This window comes from Harpegnathos saltator, unplaced genomic scaffold, assembly GCF_003227715.2.
Source record: "Harpegnathos saltator strain DR-91 unplaced genomic scaffold, Hsal_v8.6 scaffold420, whole genome shotgun sequence".
NCBI lineage: Eukaryota > Metazoa > Arthropoda > Insecta > Hymenoptera > Formicidae > Harpegnathos > Harpegnathos saltator.
Genome location: NW_020230229.1, coordinates 25,404 through 48,739, shown reverse-complemented (window position 1 = coordinate 48,739; position 23,336 = coordinate 25,404). Strand labels below are relative to the sequence as shown.

Genomic DNA, 23,336 nt, shown 5'->3' with positions numbered 1-23,336 from the left:
TATAATATATAATAGTTGTTTCTCCTTTGAAACCATACAATTTTTGTCTAAAACATTTTTTTCTAAAATGCTTAGTTTTCAAGATATTTCGCCGTCACGATACTTTTTATACATTCTGCATATATTGGTGTATTTATACGTACATATAGAATGAGGAAAAAAATGGAAACTCTTAAAAATCTCGAAAGATATAAGTTTTACAGAAGTGTTTCAGACAAAAGTTATAAAGTTATAAGGCTCAAAACGATGTATTTATTGATACTTATCAATTTGACCTTGAGTGGCGTTGCCAAGGTCAGGTCAAGGTCAACCTTTTTAAACTTATAAAACTTTGTAAAATAAAATAAAAAAAACAAAACTGTCAACTTGCAATAATTTCCATTTATTTGCAATTCGACGAATTTTTGTAAGCATCTTATACTATTCTTATACTATTCTTATAGATATGTTTATATGAGAACAATATTTATGAGAGAAATATTTACACAGACAGAATATCATAATCCTTTTTAATATAAATTTTTTTTCATTTTTTAATTATGATTTTTAGTAGTGCAGGATGAAAAAATGCTGATAGAGTTTGTCGATTTAATCAAATACAAAATTATTTTAGAGTCGTGTTAGTTATATTTTTAGTTAATATTTTTTAATTATACTTAATTTAATAATTAATTTAATTTGTTATTTAATTACATTCAATTTATTTATTGTATGTATGTTTATGTATTGTTATTTATTTTTTTACTAGAATATTTTCTATGTGCAGTTTATATATAGTTTTTTACATTAACTATGTGTATAATTTACTAAGGATATATAAAACAATTATAAAATATACGTGTACGAACTCTTGTGTATATGTATCTTTTTATTAATATTGTCCAAGTTTCTTCAGTTATCTGATAAATCACATAAATCCTAGAGGAAGAGATGATGGACCTAGACGGGAATGTCCTTGCATCTCGATATCCTTTCTTTCTTTTTCTTTTTCTCTCTGTACACATCTCTTCTCTCTTCGTGCATCCATCCTCTCTCTCTCTCTCTCTCTCTCTCTCTCTCTCTCTCTCTCTCTCTCTCTCTCTCTCTCCCTCTCTCTCTCTCTCTCTCTCTCTCTTTCTTTCTTTCTCTCTCTCTTTCTCTGTACACACGAACAAACCACTCCCTCGCTCCCTGCTGCCGCTCGTCCGACTCGCGATTAGATCGTGGGCGGAAATCAGTATAACTCGGCGGACTAGTCGCGTCGCGACCGCGCGATGGTGCACATGTTTTATAGGTGTGTCTATATCGAAGACAATCTGCAACGAAACTGTACATAAGGTAGTGTCTCATTGTCGTCGTTGTATTTTTCTCTTCAGGCAATAAACGACAACACAATGACGCCACAAAACTCTGCGCGTTTTTCTCTCTTTTTTTTATTTTCGTTTACCTTCTGACGAAACTCACGAAACCCTTGCCGCCAATTGTATAAGTTCAGTGCTTCAACAAGTCATTCATGTGCTGTGCAACATAGTAACGATCTGCGAAAAGTTATTAGCCGGGGCTATACTGTATCCGCTTCCTCTTCCTCGTCGGCTGCGTCGCCTCGGATTACATCATGACAGACTCGACTTTATCGAAGGCAACGTGAGTACACGCAATCCTTTGCACAATCTATTCGCGCGCACGTCGATGCCAATCCGATGATCCTTGACGATCCGTGCAACCAAGTAACGGCAGCGCTTGTGTCGCGATTAAGACGCTAAAATCACTCCGGGAGTGATATGTTTATCGCGGCCGAGGTTGATTTTCTACTTTCGAAAGCTGAGATATCCTTTGAATCGATGTATACCTAAGGATATTACATATATCTCTAAAAATAAAAATATTTTCATTAAACTATTTATCTATATCATTTAATGGAGCACTTTTGAAATTATCTTTACTTGTAGTCGTAATTTACTTATTTATAAAAATAATTGAATTTTTATTAATTTTAAAAAATTCTTTATAATAAAATTTTTAATTTATTCCTGCTGAAACCACTTTTCAAGTCAAACTTTTGGAATGTTATTTACACCTATTTTATATCCTTCTGTTAAAATAGCACTAAAATTCTAAAATAAAAAACAGATCTCACAGGTTTATAAAAAGAAGTTGGAATAATACCGCATTATCGAGAAATTCGTTAATTTTTCGTTCAATATCACGCTAAAAATGGATGTAACCAGTTGTCGTACAACAAATGCCTTTCGAATTGAGTGCAAAATATCGTTTTCTAATGCGATATCGTTCAAAATATAAGAAAAGTGTATAATAATTATAAAAATTTCTATAGAATTTTGCAGCTGAAGAATATATCGACATTCTGCTTTAATTTATTATCTTTTTATTTTATATGCATTACTTATATTTTATAAATTGAAGTTTACTATTAAAAAATTTGCATTATGTGTGTTCTTTAGTAAAATAAACTGTACCGACGATCCATTTCTTTGTTGCTAGAAAGCATGGTAAAATTCGAATTATAGTTTAGTTACATAAGCTATATATATTATTCTTTTTGTGAAATAATCATACGTAAAACGTTTTGTAGCTTTTAATAACCCTTCGCATGCAAATCGAACGACGTTATTGAGCGACATCCGCGATTTGAGATCGCGTGGAATGTTGATTATGAACACAAACAGGTGTAACAATGGTAACGTGTATTATTGCTAAACTTGTTTTACATATTGCATGTAGATAAACAAGAATCAACATTCGATACATATGTGTGAGCGTATTGTGCTGGTTGTTTTCCTCGTTACGAAAAATCGTGATATATGACGTACAATTTCTCGGAATGTCCTTGCAACGTGAGTAGCTATTATCATCGTGTATCCGTTCAAGTTTTCGATAGAGCTCAGACACAATTTGGTGTGGTGTATAAAACACGTGGTCGAAATTCATGCGCTCTAAAGTGGAGCTATTTTTTCGATGTTTATTGAAGATCTCGTCTGCAAATAAACTGTAGTGGCTGGCACGTCGGTATTGACGCCGCTGCCTGTAGAAAAGCAGAGGGAACGCGACTGTGCCTCATCCTCGCGTTTATCCTTTTTATGGTTTACCTATTTCTTAAAACTCTATTATATATAACGGTGATTCTTCTACATAAAAACGTTTAACTTTAACTCTTTCAGGACTCAATCTGTACGCTCAGTTGTCAAAGTTGCCTACTGATAATGAAACATTTTTAGAATTTCTAAATAGACTGACTTGTATAAAAACAAAGAAAGAGAGATATATAGCCTATATAGCCTATAGGAGCTGATCATTAGATATTAATACGAATATAAATTAAATTATGGAAGGATAATTATGCTTATAATGTTTGATAATACACGTGCCACTCATGAAAAAAGAAATGTTTGGTTGAATAAACCAATTTTGGTGAAATATAAATAATTCAGAAATTCCGATTAAAAATACTAGTATTTTGTTCAAGTTAACCAAAAATCTTGATAATTTAGACTAAATTTTGATAACTTCGGCCTGTATTATTCATATTTTACCAGAAAATTATTTCATTCCAAACATTTTTCTTCTCCCCTTGCTGTTAAATATTATTGTTTTCTTATAATTTAATTTAAATTAAATTATAAGATGTCTGTGAGATCGACTTTTAAAAAGACAATCTTTTTCTTTTATAAGCGTTTTTATTGGTTTCGATAGTCACATATGTACAAGTAATTTGTATTTTTAAAGTATAACATATTTGACCATCTTACACTAAAAAAAATCAATACTTTTTTTTACGTTAATACTTCACCTGATTTTTCTTGATTCAGTGGCACGCTTAAGTCAATTTTTATCCTTAACACATTGGTTGCTATGCTAAATTCACGTCTGAGGTTCATCAAGTCCAAATTCTTGACGTTAATGTTGACAATTCTTTTGTTTTGTCTGTTTGATATTCTTCTAGATATTTAATTAAAGTATTCTTGATTAAACAAATAAAAAACGCTACCTACATGACGATTTGAGTACACTGAAAATAAAATCTAATTGAATTAAAAAAAAATACATTGATTCAATTATATGTCCCACCAACATGATCGTGCTGTTGATTCAAAAACATCGATTATCAAAACAAGAGAATGACATTTTATTTGATTATTATTGCTGTTAAATTAATAAGATTTATTACAATTACACCGATGCTGTTAATACAATAGCATTTTATTTTCCGCGTAGATTCTTGCGAAAATTCGAATATTATCCATTTATAAATGACATTGCGTTTAACGTGTTTAATGACAAATTCTTTAATAAGATTGAGAAAAATAGATCTTTATTTCGTTTATCATCACGGTAAACGGGACTTAACAACGATCTCTGGTGCATACTTCGACATGACTATATAACGACCTTTTGTCGTTGGCGAACGTGTCCACGAAGTATTTAGGTTTCCCGCGTTGTGTTAGCCACGTTCGTATCAAGAGTCACGTCAAGTTCCTTGAAAGCGCCTTCGAATCGTGCCTCCGTCGCCAATGGAGATTGAAGATAAATCCGACACTACGATCGTGCCGTACGTCGACCGAAAGATCTTCGTCCGCCCGGTATATACGGCGAAGAGAATACTGTGGTAAAAATTATTGTAAAATTTTGTAACTGAAGAACATACCGACATTCCGCTTTGATTTATCATCTTTCTGTTTTATGTGTGCTATTTATCTTTTATAGAGGGAAGAACTGAAGTTTATTACATATTCATATTAAAATATTTACTATATTCTCCTTAGCAATATATCTATATTACGCTACTTAACGAGACAAACTCTATTGATAGTCAATATTAGTACTGCTATAAAACATAATAAAATTGAGAATTTTATACGAAGAAAAAAGATATATAATCTCTATACATACGTGGTGTGAAAATGAAGTTATTAACGATCAATCTACGTCGCATTCACCGCTATTTTCTTTGGGTTTTTTTGATTATTATTGATTAACGAAAGAGACAATTTCTCTTGGAAAATCTATTCGCTCGTCGTGACGATCACTGTTGTGTCGCGACACTGTCGCGACACTGTAGCCAATCTACTTAATTGTAACTCGCTATTATAGTTTCTTCATATGTACATATGTACAGGATGTCTATCCTGTATATCATCACGTTAATACTGTAACACAATCGTCTCTAAGAATACGATAATTATTTATTAAGAAATTGTTGGAACATTCTAATATAATAACAGAGAACTTTTTCTTATACATTTTGTAATAAAATTTCACTCGGAATGATGATGAAAATATTGTCACTCGGAATCGTTAAAGTAAATCGTTAAAGTGAGTTTAGGATTGATTTTTACTTCATATAAGTGAATGTTTCGATCGATTAAAGTGATTCGTTTGTTTCTATATAATGGTAAATTACATTATATAAATTCGTTTTATAATTACCAGTGAAAATATTAATTTAATCATCGAAATAGAGAATTTACTCTATATGAATGAGAAAGTATTTAAATTTGAGTACCTCATAGAGATGTGCGAACTATTCGAATTCGAATCGAATCGAATCAAATTATATTAGATTCGATTCGATTCGAATCCGAATCCCTATGATTGGAATCCGAATAATTCGAATAGGAATCAAATACATTATCGTTTGCGTGCATCAGCTACAAAACGGGTTATCTGGGCCTGTATGTTTGAACCCTTAACTTGTAATCAACTTAACTTATAATTAATAACTTAATTATAAATTACTTTAATCATTTAAATATATATTTTATTTTAAGGTGATATTACAATATTTCCTTTCATATTAAAATTTTCCATCATTGTTTGCATGTTTAATAGTCATGTTAAATTTTTTAATGATTTGATTCGATTTCATTCGATTCGATTCGATTCGACATAAAAATTCTTTATTCGCACATCTCTAGTAACTCGATTGTCATTCTACTTTTGAAGGCAAATTTTATTCTAAGATATTTAAAATCTCACGGTATTCATTTGATATTGTTGTTTTATCTAAAATATGTGTGTGTGTGTGTGTGTGTGTATATATATATATATACGCGTTGCTGTGCATGGACATTCGACAGGACGTAATTCGAATCATCACTTAAAATTGTTTGCATGCATTCCGGGGAGGGAAAGAGCCGTCTTATTAACATCATTAAACGAACACGTGCGGCCGTATCAAGCTCCGACATTCTTTCGCTTCGGCAGACATTGTCTATAAAACACTATCGTGCGCTTCCTCTTTTCCGCAGATAAATTCGTAATTTTCATGGTATATAGCTGTTGAAACTTTATTAATTTCGCAATTATAGTAATTATAAACGGAGAAACAAAGAGGCAAGACAAATATTTCTGGGAAAGGGTACACATGGAGAGAATTATATGGAAAAAATTGCTATAGAATTTCGTAATCGAAAAACATAGAGACATTTTACTTTAATTGATTATCCTTCCATTACATATTGTATGTTCCGTTCCATATAGTGTTTACATTTTTTCAATTGAAATCTACTGTTAAAAAATTTGTTATTCTCTCCTTAGATAAACTCTACTGTTAGTTCTTGCGCTGCTAAAAGTGATAAAACCTGAGAAGAATTTATATGAAAAAGGCTATAATATTCTTTCTATGTAGAAACTGGTTGAAATATTCGCAATATCAAACTAATTATATAACATCCTAATATATTATTCTTTATTCTTTAAATATTATTTCGTGTTTTTATATTTCTTACACAAGTTGTAATCGATTCAAATGATTTTTCGAATTATCATTGGTGTTGTGAAATGCAGAAATGTCGAAATGCGCAAGGTATACTGTACTACTTTGATTTTGAATGAATTTAATTGAATCGAGATGTTTCCTATATAGAACATCACGTCTGAACCTGCAAGACGCGTCGCGGTGGAATGTAAACCGGTTTAGGCCCTTATTCCTCGGCGTCAGGGCGGTTTTTTAGTTACTATTATTAGAAGCACACATGTGGCCATGTTAAGCCATTTGTCGACTGCGATAAAAATGACGAGAGTATCATTTAATAAGTGATTAATCATGAACATATTTTGTCAACTAAAAAAATATTTTTTGTGGTCCCTATTATTTCCAATTCGCCGTTTATTTTTTTTACATGTCTATTTTTATTCTACTTTTTTATTAAATGCCAAACTGAAAATTGCGTCGGTATGAGTCGATAACGAACATATTTTATATGGAACTATATATAAAATAATTTTGTGTGATAAATTATTTTGTATATATATATTAGACATTATATTAATATATATATATTAGTATATATATATTAGTATATATATATATATGTATGTATATATATAATAGAATTTCTTAACCCTTTGAATTCTGATTTTTTATTTTGGAAATTCATTTTTATTTTAATAGAGGGACATCAGATAAGTATAAGTAGTGTTTCAAAAATTTGATTTGAAAAGTGGTTTCAATAGAAATAAATAAAAAATTTTATCACGAAAAATTAGAAAAAGAATTAATAAAAATTGAATCGTTTTTCTTCAAAACAAGTAAATTATAACTAATTAGCTCCAAAAGGGCTCTATTGAATAACGTAGATTACAAATATCAATCAAGATATTTTTATTTCTAAAAATATTACATGCTATATCCTTGAGGATACACCATAACTCAAAAAGTTTATAACAGACAATCTACACGCACATACAGTAGCGCTCAAAAATAATTTGACAAATTATTTATTTGAAAACAAAAATTATATGTAAACAAAATAATATTAATGCTTTATTAACATATCTTAAACAATACATACTCTATATTATAACAATATAAATCTAACATTTTTTATTATATGTAAAATATAAGTATAATGGGAAAATCATGAGTTCATAAATATTTTGACATAAAAGTTGTGTAACAAAAAACCATTATTTAGCAAAATTTATGTTTTATCGAAACTAATATTTCATTGCATATTTATTTGCTGAAAATACAACCGCATATTGTTTCGGCATTAATTCAATTAATGCAATAATACGTGATTGTGAAATTCTTTTCTATTCTTCTTTCAAAACGTCGAAGAAACTGTCCTTGTTTGTATAGTTTCGCTGTCTCACATGACGATTTAATTCCTCCCACAAATGTTCTATCGGATTTAAATCAGGACTCTGACGTGGCTACTCAAATAAATATATTTTCTTATTGGCCAAAAATGTCGTGAAATCCTTGGATGTATATTTCGGATCGTTGTCCTATCAAAATGTCCACCCAAGAGGCATGTTCTTTCTTCCGTGAGGTATTATGTGTTTTTCCAAAATATCTTTATACAGAGAATATCTAGATTCATAATATCTTTTATGCGGACCAAAAGACCAACGCCTTTCAGTGAAAAACATCCCCACATCATCACACTACTTCCTCCATGTTTAACTGTTGGGACTTGGTAGTGGACACCGTTTCTTCTGTTCACCAGACGACGAATATATTGTATATATACCATCTGAGGACATCAAATTAAATTTGCTTTCATCGCAAAATTTTAGACTACTCTTTAGATATCCAGTATTGGTATTGTAAACTGTAGTCTAGCTTTCTTACTCTTCGCACTAATCTGTGGTTTATTACTAGGACACCGACCATGTCCAAATTCCTTCAAACGACGTTTAACTTTTGTTTTATATTTGCGATACCATACATTAACTATTTATCATGACAACGCGTGACGTTGAATTCTTTTGCAATACTTGATTGATTACGTCCTTGTTTTTTGTATTTATCATAGCTTTTTTGAAATTAGTCAAATATTCTTTTTGTTTCGGTTATAAGGCACATTTTATTATAAGGTACGTATATAAACTAAACCAGAATCACTGCTTTGTACAGAATATAATATACTTTAATTATACTTAATCACAGGGTCAAAATAATTTTTAATTGCGACATTCTGAAAAATTTCATGATCCTATATTTGTACACAAATATTTCAGTTAGTCGAAATCTTGAGAAAAGAAAGATACTATATTATAGAGGTATCTTAGAGAAATAAAATATGGTTAATTTATTCAAATAATTCTAAAAAATTGTGTCAAAATATAGTTGAGCGCTATTGTATTTGGCTTTTCAATATTTTTTTCTAGTTTCTATTCTTTTCAGTGTTATTCTGTGCACATATGAGTGAAGCGGAATTGTTGTTTCATAGTGCGACAATGCCATGTCCGTAATAGTTTTTGAGGTGTTTAATTGGCATCCTAATCACGGAGAGAAGAGCTCAGAGGAAGATTGCATTTGCAACGGCGAGTCCCACGAGTGAACGGATCGAGGTGTTGCATTCTGATCGCGCGCGATTGCGTACGTGAGTTGTGCACCCTCGAGAAATATGACACGCGTTCGCGCGTGCAAGCGACCGCGGTTGCACAGGCAATTTGAAATAGGCGAAGAGAGAAACTACGGGGACCCTTTTTATTCGTATATATGATGCATTACACGCCATGTATCCGTGTGTTCCTTGTCTCATTCTCCATAACAGAAATAATCTGGACAACAGCACAAAGACGTGAACACGTAATGTGTTCGTAACGCGCGGTATACCATATAACGGGATAAGGATACATACGAATAAATCATGACAGGTGAATATTTTTCAAAATATCGATGATAAAAGAGAAACTTCATTGGGTAAATTTAAAGGTTCACAACTTCCATTTTTCTCTATACGAATGCATCGAGGATATTTCAAGGTCGTGAAGTTTTTTCATTAAGTAAAGCTACATATGTTAAAATAGAGACAATTGAAGCGCATATCAGGATAAATTCAACCATCGCATTTATATAAAGAAAAATAAATATATCTGAAAGGTATAATTCTTGAAACACTTCAACTTTGACTTGTAGAATCCTTTTTGGTTAAATCGAACTATTTTCGTCTGATAAAATTTTTCTGTCATCGAATTTTAGCGACATTCGTCTGTCACACTTCACGTGCCTCACTTTATATAAATGTTTCAACCCCCTTTCCCCTATGGATTATATAAAATCCGTAGACAGTAAAAGTTTTCCGCATATTTGTGCTCGAGAACGCAAGAACGCGAACACACAGACACGTGCGCTTGTTCATCACTTGTGCGCGGAAACGAAGGCCTACAGACAGCTGCGAGCTATGACGTAGATGGATCGCGATTCAACTGCGGATGTAATTACATCGCAAACGAGCCGGAAGTGGAAACGGTCTGAGCGCTTTTACGGCTTAAAGAGCGGCTTTATACGCTCGAATTACGGCGATCGAGCGCGATCGACATCGCCTCTCCACAATACCGAGTCTAAAACTGTGAGGAGGATTTGTCTTTGTGGTGATTGCGAGGCTGAGGGATTTTCACTTCGATCTACGGATCGTCGCGAAGATTTTGTCAATTCTCAATGCGGAAATATATACATATACAAATACAATTTTATCCTTTTCTAATTAATCATTTAAGCAACATAATCGCCGTTTCGTGAGTTACGATATATGCTTAAGCTCTGCGCCAAATAATCCTGACAATGAATGTAATCAGAATAAACTTTTGGTCAGCCCTTGCAAACTTTCCTTCTAGATACTAAGTATTTATTTTAAATATATCGAAAACGACAGTCTTGTGAAAAGTATATCTCTGTATTAACAAATTAAAATAGAAGTGTATTAATGGTATAAAGTGTATTACTACTAACAAATGTAAGAACTTAAATCCAACAGATATGATGACACTTATAGGTGATGCCGAGGGAATCCTGTCGGGGGTTGCTGTTGACCCTGGTGTCGGTATTCGTCGGTCTGTATGAGTCTGCCGGCGCGACATCCAGCACGCAGTATCCGATCTGCAAACCCGGCTTGGAATTTTGGTCCACGGATCGCGCCTCCTGCTGGCCTTGCACCCGATGTACGCCCGAGTTCACGCTAAGTCCATGCGTGTTACACAACGACGCGATCTGCGGTCCGCTGTCGGCTCTGGAGCTTGATTGGTCCTTCTTGTCGACCAGGAAAAGGCCAGAGGCTGGGCAACGTCACCTTGAGACCGTTACCTCGAAGGTACTCTGGCGGTTGTCCGAACCGACGGAGAAGTTGCAGAAGCAATCTCACGAAGAAGTCAGTGATCCTGTTGGCCTTAGTCGAGAGGACAACGGTGTCCTGGACGACGAAGAGCCAGTCTCTGCTTCGCAGCAGTCGAAGGTAATTAAAGTAAAATTGTATTAATACGGAGATATATCGACCAATATAACACAGATGTCAACGTCAATTTTTAGTTTAACCCTTTAAGTTTTGGAGTATCTTTGAAGATATATAGCATATAACATCTCTAAAATTAAAAAATATATTTTGATTGATTTATGTGTTGTTAATAGAACATCTTGGAATTATCTAGTGATAGTATATTTATTTCGAAAGACAATATTTTTTATTTTTTTATCGATTATATCCATATGTTTATGATGAATTTTATGGTGAATTTTACTATAAAATTTTTTAATTTTTGCGTCGTTGTGCTGACACCATTTTTCAAATAAAATTTTTGAAATACTATATTTACCTAATATCTTTCTATTAAAATAGAAGTAAATTCCAAAAATAAAGAAACCGAGAATCAAAAGATCAATCCTTTGCGAATCAAATCGTCAGGGACGCTGTTAATTGATAATTCAACTGTTAAACGACAAAAGAATTTATGTCTCTTTGATTGATGAAGATAGAAAAAATCAATGTGCCGTTTCAACTCGGTGAAAGCTAGTACCACTTTCGCTCTGTTTGTTATGCTGTGAGTCACGTCGTCGAAATTGATTTTAGATGTTTGCGAAACTAATATTTCAACTGACGTAACAACTTTGTTAAAATAATTTTAATAAAGATAACGTTGATTGTAATAGCCACAGGCAGCACACGATCCTCGGGAGAGAAGAAAATCAACTAGCGTGGACAATCTCCCGTGGGACTGGCAGACTGGCGCCCTGGTTCTTGCAGTGTGCACCTGTATAGTATTTTTCTTGGTAGCAGGATGCTCGGCTCTTGTCTATGCGAGACAATGGAGGCGTATGAAAAAAAATTTTGAACCAGGTACGTTAAGACGTAATTTTCAATCAAAGGCCGACGACAGTTCTTTCAATACAAATGTAATAATAATAATAATGGTTTTGAATCGCAAATGGAACTATCGCAAGATGATTTTGACCGAAAAAATGAACTCTGCGACGAAATAATGTGTCGATATGATGATAATAATAACTTTTTCGATCACATAATTTTTTCCGACGAAGCTTCTTTTAAATTGAATGGAGCAATAAATCGGCATAATTACCGATATTGGAGTGATGAAAATCCTCATTGGATGCGTGATATCCGCACGCAGTATTCCCAAAAACTTAACATTTGGGCGGCTTTTTGCGGTGGTATTGTCGGACCATTCTTCATTAATGGGAATTTGAACACGGTGATCTATCAGGAGCTATTGCAAAATGAAGTCATACCCGCTTTTGAAAATATGTTTGACGGGAACATAGAAAATATTTGGTTCCAACAAGATGATACAGGCCCATATTATGCAGTAGCAGTACGACAACATTTGGATAATATTTTTCCAAATCGATGGATAGGAACGTGGTCAAATAGAGTGGCCTGCTAGATCACCAGATCTTTCTTCTGTCGATTATTTTTTTTTGGAGATATCTTAACACGTTCGCGACATCGTGACCCACTGGTGGGTCACACTGGTTTATATTAATAGACGTGCGTGTCCACCGGTGCGGTCACACACTATGAAACATTGCACTGCTTCTGAAAACTCTGTGTATATCAGGGACTCTATATATCATAAGTACGGCTACATGAGAAATGTATCTATGTACTAGCAACATGGTTTGTCGTAATTTTGTTTGTTATAAAACAAACGCAAAGAAGCAATATATTAAAAAATAAGAAATGTATCTATGTACTAGCAACATGGTTTGTCGTAATTTTGTTTGTTATAAAACAAATGCAAAGAAGCAATATATTAAAAAATAAATTGTGCGTCTTTTAGAGTGAACCAATGGATTTATTGATTGTCGCGAACGTGTTAAAAAGAATGTATAATACAATACAAAAGAATGTAAACAAAACCTGTCAACCTCGCGGACTTAGGGAACGTACTAGGTGCGCAACTAAGTTTCCGGGTTTCACACATGGATGGCGCTAACGACACATGTAGTCATACATATCTGAACATACATATCTGAAGTTGTGTTTTTTTATAGCTTGGGCATCTGTTAACAATAACCTGTCGTAATACCAACACATATCGCAACGCAAAAATATTTTTTTTAATAACGAAGATGTCGAGTTTTGTGCCAAATAAACAACATTTGCGGGAAGCTTTGCTTTTCTGCTTTAACTTGAAAAAAAGTGCAGCTGAAGCACGTCGTTTGCTTGAGAAGGCCTACGGCGAACATACACCATCGAAAACTACCTGTGAAGATTGGTTTAAACGCTTCAGAAGTGGCGATTTCGACACTGAGGACAAGGAGCGCTCCGGAAAATCAAAAACAATTGAGGACGCCGATCTGCAAGCGTTGTTGGATGAAGATGATACGCAAATACAAGATCAACTTGCGGAGGCATTAAACATAACTCGCCAAGGTATTTCCAAACGTTTATATGCCATGGGAAAAATTCAAAAGGAAGGAAAATGGGTGCCGCATGAGTTGACTGAGAGACAGATGGAAAATCGAAGAGCTACTTCCGAAATTTTGCTTTTGCGTTATGAAAGAAAGAGTTTCCTGCATCGAATTGTTACTGATGATGAGAAGTGGATATATTTCGAGAATCCCAAATGCAAAAAGTCGTGGCTTTCACCTGGCGAAGCATCAACATCGACGGCACGGCCAAATCGCTTCGGAAAGAAGACAATGCTCTGCGTTTGGTGGGACCAGAAAGGAATCGTGTACTATGAGCTGCTGAAACCGGGCGAAACTGTCAATGGGCATCGCTACCGACAACAACTGATCAATTTGAACTATGCATTGCTCGAAAAACGGCCAGAATGGGACACGAGACACGAACGAGTGATATTGCAGCACGACAACGCTCCGTGCCATCGCACTTCCATCGTCTAGGACACCATCAAAACGCTGAAATGGGATCTGCTACCGCACCCACCGTATTCGCCAGACCTGGCCCCTTCCGATTATCACTTGTTCCGGTCGATGGCGCATGGCTTGGCTGGGCAACACTTGGCCAATTTCGAAGAAGTGCAAAATTGGTTGGATGAATGGTTTCGGTCCAAAGACGCGTCATTTTATCTTCGCTGTATTCATGTATTGCCAGAGAGATGGAAAAAATGTGTAGCTAGCGAGGGACGATACTTTGAATAAACCATTTTTTGTATTTCTCTTGAAATTTTCCATTTTTCATGGATCAAAAAACCCGGAAACTTAGTTGCGCACCTAGTATAATACACCAAGTCGATCTTATCTCGGCAGAGATGAGACGAAATGTTTTAAATAATTTTTATTTACGGCTAGACCATTGTCAAACAGAAGACGGAGGTCAATTTGAACACTTACTCAACTAAACCACACACCCCTACACACACACACACACACACGCACGCACGCATGCACACACATACGCACACATACAGCAGAGAGGGTTTGGATTCACTTAAATTAAATTAAATTAGAGGTTAAATACTACGGGAGTGACGAACTGTGGGGTTCTTATCTCTACTGTGACACACACACACACACACATACACAAGGGGTGTAAATCCGATCGTGCAACTTCCACGCGGTACACTTTGGCTAACGTCGGCGGTATTGTAACTTTCAAGCCCCATAACTCGGAAAATACTTAATAAAACATAACTTATTTGTAGTGTTTCGGGAAGCTCTCGAGATGAGCTACAAGAATATGCAATGAAAAATAGGGAGTCCCATTTAAAAAACAAAGTTGAACTCCGTATGACCTTGGAACATTCACTCAAGGTCAATTCAATGACACCATCTTATGTTCCTCCTCGAACTAAATAAATTTTGTCTGGAACATTTATTTCTAAAATGCATAGTTTATGAAATATTCAACCGTTTGCAGACTTTTGGTATACCCTGTATATATGTGTGTATATGTGTGTGTGTATGTGTTAATTTGATGATTCTGAAATTTTCAAAAATCAATAAGTTAATAAAAGCTGGGGCACTATTGTAACAATATATTCTTGAGACCTAATAAAGTAAAAAAGCTAGTATTATTTTTTCTTCTGACAAATATTTAACGAGATATCGTAAGTTAAATATTGTAAAAATTATTAAGTTTTCCTTAAATATTTAAAAAAATATTGAGCAAAAAAGAAATGTTTCAAACAAAAGTTATCCAAATTACTTAATAGGAAAAGATGATATAGTAAAAAATTGAGATTTAAGAAAAATAATAATCAATGAATATCTTGAGAATGACGCCATCTGTAAACAAAATGATATAGTTGTGTTATGTCCTCCTTGAAACCATACAACTTTTGTTTGAAACATCTTTTTTCTAAAATGCTTAATTTTCGAGATATTTTGCTGCCCTGATATTTTTTATACACCCTGTATAACATTTTATATGCAGTTTCCTTTGACATTATAAAGCTATTCCTCTGAAAGCTATCTCTTTAAAGAACAGCAGTAAATTTTTGTTTACATTGTCAGAAAGATCCCTCGAATATATAAAACTTTCTCATGAACAACTTTCTGATACGACAAATATTTTTAGAGTTTTTGAGTTGTCACATTTCATTTTAGGTCACTTGTGTGCGTGGGCGTGTGCATGTGCTTGCGTGCGTGCATGCATGCGTGCGTGCGTGCGTGCGTGGGTGCGTGCGTGCGTGCGTGCGTGCGTGCGTGTGTGTGTGTGTGTGTGTGTATGTAAATTCAAATGATTTTGAAGTTTAATTAGAAAAGTGGTTTTAGCAACAAAAATACAATTTTATGAGAAATTAGAAAATTTATACGAAATCAATTTTTTCTTTTAAAATAAGTAAACTATCATTAATGCAGCTGCAATGTGCCATTACATGACATAGACCAAATCAATTTAATTACTTTTATTTTTAGAGATATACGACATATCTTTAAAAATATACATTGAAGTTTGAAGAGCTAAAGGAACAAAAAATGATTAATGTTGAAAGGTAAACCAGTAAATAGTATAAACTAAAATATAATTTAGTATAAATATTAATATATTTATTTAAATATTGGATTAATTATATTCTGATTCGTGCATTATTTAACGTACATACTGGCGCTTTTTTCTTTCTTTTTTCTTTTAATATTGATTCAATATCTATAGATCTATAGATAAAACATTCTTATTAAATTATTTCGAAAGTAAGCAGCCTGAATGCTGCTCTTGAAAAGTATAATAAATTCGGACACTTTCGAGAATCTTCGAGGTGAGGGAGCGAAATTTTTGTGAGTAACTTTTATTACACATACTTCTGGCTGACGTCTCTGACGGCTCCACTTTGTAATCACTCCCAATCGTTCATCGGTATCGCGTCACGTAATTCACGTAATCGGAATAATCATGGCGACTTTTCCATTGCCATTCGTACGATGAACGATCACTATGCATCCGCAATACTCCTCAAAGAGGATTCATATCTCATGAGGCAAAGGAAGCCGCGTTCGAGATGTAGCGGAAGAATATCGTTGCGTGTGTGTAGTACACACGCAAGCTAACAAGGAATAGAGAGGAAGACGTAAAGGGAGAAAAGGTAAAGAGAAGGACAAATAAAACGATCTAGAAGGGGAGGAAGAGAGAGAGAGAGAGAGAGAGAGAGAGAGAGAGAGAGAGAGAGGAGAACGAGGCAGAGTCCCTTAAAATGCGCAACAGGATTTTCTTCATTAGAGGGCTGATCACGGCCACTCTTCACCTTGGATCGACCTACCGCGCCCGGATGTGACGTCTCCTGCGTTGAACGCGATGCGTACGTCGTCCGCGCCATCAACGTCGCGCACTTCGTTCCGTGTTCGTTACATTTGTTCGCTAAATAGGCATTAAACTGTCATATTAATTATCCCGTGAAGATAAGTAACATCCGACCTCCGCGAATTTCCTTTGACCTCTCGTGTTATATATCTTGATATATGAACCCGATTTTTCATAATTTCTAGAAATCTCATATATACAAGTTAAAATTCTTCGAGAATATATATAATCTCAAGCATCTTTTGTCTTCTTTTTTTTATGGATGTCACATACTCCACATAAACTATTTCGTGAAATCTAATTGGGATTTAAATCGATTACTTAAGAGAATTATGAATTCTAGGAAATCTGCGAAAAATCAAGTTGAAAGAATAATGCTTCAAACATATACATAAATAATTTCAAGTGGAAGTCTACACAGATTTCATTTGATTTTCCAAATATATCTCCAAAAATCTTTAGTTTCTATTTTATATTAGAATTTAACGAAATATATGAAAAACTTTATATATTTCATAATTATAAGTATTTAGAAAATAAATATACAAAGTATTTTATTTTTTAAATTTTCTTCATTTTTTACTTTTTAAAGAATTCAATAATTAATATAATAATAGTAGTTTCTGTTTGATTCCATAAAAATATATTAGCTATGATTAATACTTTTTCAATACAATTTTAATTAAACTTTTTTTCTAATTTTCCATGTTTTTTCGTAATTTCTATAATTCCACAATTTTTCCATAAAATTACACCAATTTCCGCTAAGAAAAGAAAAACTCTAATATTTAACCCAAATATATTTCTATTTTGATTCTAGACAAAGAAAACTTATACATGATATGATGTAGAATAAGAATAAGATTTCCAGTTGGTACCGTACTGCATTACTTTTTTAATTAAATTTAAATTATTTTTTAATTTTTAAATTAAGGACCTACGAAAAAAAATTTCAATTTTTAAATTAAGGATAAATTTAGGGATTGATATAAAAAATGTAGTATTTGAGCAAATCTTGAGAAATTTCTGTACCGGAGGAGCTGCTTCTAGAAAAATTTCGAAAAATTCCTATACGGTATATAATTCATATACACAACGGCGCGAGTGCTACTTTTATAAGCAGTGAATCGTAATCGCGTAACACTCCATAGAACCAGCGGTACGTTGTACGTGTGTACGACGTTACTAGTTGTATTTGCATAATGAGCAGTACGCAGAATTCTTTGTAGAAACCCTTCCTCTTGCCTTTTTCTCTCTTTCCCCCTCTCTCTCTCTCTCTCTCTCTCTCTCTCTGCCTCCCTATCTTTTTCAACGCTGCGACGTATTGCATGTATATGTCTGTGAGAACCGATTCAATCATGTTTCATTAATGGGCGCTATATGAATGAAGACTCTCGTCCGGCGACGGTATATCACCGTTTAAATCTACACATTCAGTGAAATGTAATCCACGCAACAATGATGACATGCGAAAACTATTCGCCAGTAAATTATACGCGACAAAACATTCGCATTATCTCGCTTTTCATATTTCTATCGTCAGTCTCATTACACTTAGAACCTAAGCGTGAGAAAGGATAGTTGCGAAGAATTATTGTGTACTACTGTCGCGATAAAAATTGAAATTTCACGGGACGAGCATCCGACAAGCTATCGTTGTTATCTCTCGTTTCGTATTTCAAGAGGCGCTTCTTTATATAAAAATAACACCGGCTACCTCGAGCGTGTTGCACGCAAAATCCGTTTAATTTTATTGCAACGGAGCCTCATTAATATTTATCTCTTTCGCGAATTATGTATATTGTTAATTAATACCAATTATATGTAGTATGTACGCACATGTTCGAGAAATTTATTATCTCGTATAATATTAAAAGAAGAGAGCTGTATTTTCTATTCTTCTTATTTCCACCTCGCTCATATACGCAATTTTGTAGTACGTATCATCGTATTGGGTTGGCAAATAAGTTCGTTCGGTTTTTATTTCAGTGTAAGTTTCATGCGGATTCGTTTTTCTTTTCTCAGCGCTATTGTGCAAATCGAATACACATTTGAAAGATTATGTATTACTGTTTATGTTGTGCTGTGGTTGGTTTGGCTAACATTTTATTGTATTGTGTGTCCTGCGTAGCTGTAAACATGGAAATAAATAACGTGCATTATCGTCACATTTTGCTCTATTTTAAAAAAGGCAAACGAGCTGCGGATGCTCATAAAAAGATATACCGTGTGTATGGAGATGATGCCTTAACAGAACGCGTATGATAAAAGTGGTATGCCAATTTCGACGTCAATGATGCGCCCCGCTCCGGTCGCCCGACCGAGATTAATTCAAATGACATTAAGGCTATAATCGAAGTAAATCCATCCCAATCGGTACGAGAGATTGCTACGACATTGAATATATCCCATACAAGCGTAGAAAAGCATTTGTGCCAGCTGGAATACGTTTCTCGGCTTAAAGTTTGGGTGCCGCATCAATTAACCGAGGCTAACTTGACCACACGCATATCCATCTGCAATTCGCTACGGAAACGCCAAGAAAACGACCCATTTTTTAAACGAACGTGACGGGTGACGAAAAATAGGTCGTCTACGATAATGTAACGCGTAAAAGATCATGGGGGCACAGCAGCGAGCCACCGCAAACAACCTCGAAGGCGCGATTGCATCCGAAGAAAATAATGCTCTCCGTATGGTGAGATTTCAAGGATGTTATCTATTACGAACTATTACCGTCAGGCAAAACGATTGATTCAACTGTATACTGTTCGCAATTGACAAAATTGAGCCAAGCAATCCGCACAAAACGTCCAGAATTGGCAAATCGCAAGGGTGTTGTCTTCCACCACAACAACGCCAGACCTCATACGTCATTGACCACTCGGAACAAATTGCTTCAGCTTGGCTGAAATGTTTTGCCTCATCCTCCGTATTCATCGGATCTTGCCCCTTCCGATTATCATTTATTCCGGTCGCTGCAGAACTCTATGAACGGGAAAACCTTCAAGGATGAAGAGGCCGTTAAAAATCACCTGGATTGGTTTTTCGCCGATAAGCCCCAGACGTTTTACGAACGCAGTATAATAAAGTTGGTGGAAAGATGGCTAGAGGTCATCGATAAAGATGGCCAATATATAATTGATTAAAATTTATCTTGTGTATCAAAAAATGGTGTTTTATTCTACCGACTAACTAAAAAACCGAACGAACTTATTTGCCAACCCAATATTATCGCCGTACAACCGATTATTGAAGCGTTTTCATGTGTCTCGTCCGAAAGGAAAAGCGCTATTGCACTTACATGACTATACATAAAACAAGCATGATTGGCAACCGTGAAATGAATATTCAGCATGCGTGTGTAATCGATACCGTTCGATTGTGGCTGATGGTCGGCCCACCCGCTGCTTCTGATTAGCAGCAACGGTCGGTGGACGTTAGAGAGGAAGTGAGGACTTTATGGAGGATACCGCTTGGACCGAGAACCATTAGGGAAATTGTCCGTTTATCATGGAACCCCCGGAGAAAACTGAGTCGCATTCCACGAACGTTTCCGATATGTTCTTAACGTCATCGAATGTTCTTGAGGTCTTCGGATGAAGCTTCTTCGAACGAGGCGGAAGGAGATTATATGTCATTGGTTTTAACCCGTTAAGTCTCGATGTATCCTTGAATGCGGCGTATGGTATCTCTGAAAATTTTGTCGATCTCCTTACGTAGTTTAATGAAGCTCTTTCAACCTTATTTCTAATATGTTCCTATTAAAATCACTTTTTACGTCATATATTTGAAACATTATTTACCTAATCTCATCTTCCTTTATTAAAATAATTTTAAATTTCTAAAATAAAAAAAAATAAGATATCGGAGCTCAAAGAGTTAAAGAGAATTGCGTCTGATAAATAATGTAAAAGAATGACGTAAAAATTCGATCATCAAAGAAACTCATATTTTAAATTATAATTGTTCAAATAACTTTTTCTCTCTGCAAAGGCTCTCATAGGATTTTCCCCGAATTGTTCGAGGAATTCGCGATTGCCGCATATCGCGACACGCATTTCCTGGCTGTCTTATGAATTGACAGTGATTGTTGCTTTTAGCGGGTCTCGAAGAAATCTCGGCCAGGTTAAATTTGATGGTGAAAGCAGAGTTAGCCGAACTGGTCTCAGGAGCTCCGATGAATCCAGGTGATCCCGAGACTAGATGTCAATATCTCGAGAAACTTTTAGGTAAGTTTTTTGTCAGAATTTTAAGATGCTCCACTCATATGGTCATAAATTCTCGATGATCACTTGACTCTACATGTCAGATTATTGGTCATCAACCTTCTAAAGTGTTTGATGTATGTCTAGGATAAAGATCAAATATTTGCGAGAGTATTCGATGGTGAAACTATTGGTCCTTGGTTATTTTCGATGTCTGCTTTTGAAACTGAGACATTCTAATTAATGCAAATGTTGTTTTTTATATTTTATATTTACATAATATACCTATTTTATACATAACAGATATACTGATTAAACATTTTTTTATAATTTATATCTTATAAACAAGAAAAATTTTGTAGTAAGAGATAATTAAGATTGAATTTTGTAACCGAAGAATGTATCGACATTCTGAGACTTAATTTATTATTCTTTCACGTCTGTTATTTATATTTTAAGAATTCAAGCCTACTACAATGTAATATTCACCACGTTCCTTAGCAAAATAAATTTTACTAACAGTTTATTCCTGCATTACTAGAAAACATGGAAAAATTAAAAAAAGATTTTATATAAAGAGAATTGTAATATTATCTCTATACGTATAGTACGTAGTATCTATACTATATATAGGGTGTCTCATTTTAACTTTCGCATTAAAAAATCTCAAAAACTATGAAAGATAAAAAAAGCTAAAACACGTTTCCAATGATTTCGAAAGGGAAAGAGAATGGCATTATCAGTTTTTTATTTGTAGGGCATTTTCAAGGTCAGTTGAAGACCAACTTAAATTTTTAAAATAGAAAACCCAATTTTTTATTATATCTTCTTTTTCTACCAATTAATTTTAACAACTTTTGTGTGAAATATTTCTTTATTTGCCTAACATTTTTTGAAATATTTAAGGAAAAGTTGGTAATTTTTTCAATATTTAACTTACGATATCTCGCTAACTATTCGTCGAAAGAAAAAATAGTATTAGACTTTTTTACTTTATTTATTATCAAGAATATATTACTATAATAGTGCCCTAACTTTTGTTAACTTATCGACCTTTGGAAATTTCAAAATTATTAAATTAACAAAAGTTATGGCACTATTATAGTAATGTATTTTGATAGTGAATAAAATAAAAAGGTCTAATACTATTTTTTTTTCGACGAATAGTTAGCGAGATATCGTAAGTTAAATGTTGAAAAAGTTACCAAGTTTTCCTTAAATATTTTAAAAAATATTAGGCAAATAAAGAAATGTTTCTCACAAAAGTTGTTAAAATTATTTGGTAAAAAAAGAAGATATAATAAAAAAATTGGGCTTTCTATTTTAAAAAATTAAGTTGACCCTTAACGGACCTTGAAAATGCCCTCCAAGTAAAAAATTGATAATGCCATTCTCTTTCTTCTTCGAAATCATGTTTTAGGAAAACGTGTTTTAGCTTTTTTTAATATCTTTCATAGTTTCCGAAATTTTTTAATGTGAAAGTTAAAGTGGGACACCTTATATAATTAAAATATTGTAGTTTTATATATATATCTTAAATAATTTAAATATTTTTAAAATATAATGTTATATATGTCTTAAATAACTTGTAACTTTTTCAGAAAAACACTTTTACTTTCAAAATCGGTACAATGTATTGCGTCAGTATCAGTAGACTTATCAATTGTAGCACGTTGCGACACAAAGAACGCGCTGAAATTGGGGTGTAGGATTCAACCTGTGTTGATATGTACTATGCGTCGCTTTTAACAATCCCACTTTCATTGTGCTCAGCCACAGTAAGATATAGTTGCGTGCACGTTTATGATCATTTTGTGCGCCGAAAGCAAGAGGGGCAGACAAGCAATGAAGAGAACGCGGATATGCGGGGAACATGGGAGCAAACAATATAAATTTGCTCGACTCTCTCTCTCTTTCTTCTCCCCCTTCCACCAAACCCCTCTTCCTTCTCTATCTCTCCTATCCATCCTATCCCCTATCTCCCTCGCCCCCTCTCCCTCTCTCCCTTCCTCCCTCCCTCTCCCTCCCTCTCTCTCCCTTCCTCCTCCCTCTTTCTCTCTGTCTGTCTGTCTGTTTGTCTCTTTCTTATACTATGCTTGAATGAGCCTTTGTGTGTGTACATACGGGTTGGTCGTGAAATACCGTTCCACTGACCAGAAGTAATTTTTTGTCATGTTGT

At 34.2% G+C, this 23,336-nt stretch overlaps 1 protein-coding gene across 2 annotated transcripts; it reads left to right on the top strand.

The window, feature by feature from the left end:
* The first annotated feature begins 1,219 nt into the window (after positions 1–1,219).
* wgn (Tumor necrosis factor receptor superfamily member wengen) lies at positions 1,220–23,101 on the top strand. Of its 2 annotated transcripts, none has more exons than XM_025301451.1 (5): positions 1,220–1,623; positions 10,725–11,180; positions 11,873–12,059; positions 21,053–21,181; positions 22,759–23,101. In XM_025301451.1, exons 2-5 carry the CDS (start codon positions 10,728–10,730, stop codon positions 22,809–22,811), a joined length of 822 nt encoding a protein of 273 aa, XP_025157236.1. In that variant the 5' UTR covers positions 1,220–1,623; positions 10,725–10,727; the 3' UTR covers positions 22,812–23,101. The 2 variants fall into 2 exon arrangements, with proteins under 2 accessions (XP_025157236.1, XP_011135207.2); XM_011136905.3 differs by lacking the exon at positions 22,759–23,101 and adding an exon at positions 21,305–21,388.
* Positions 23,102–23,336: the final 235 nt, after the last annotated feature.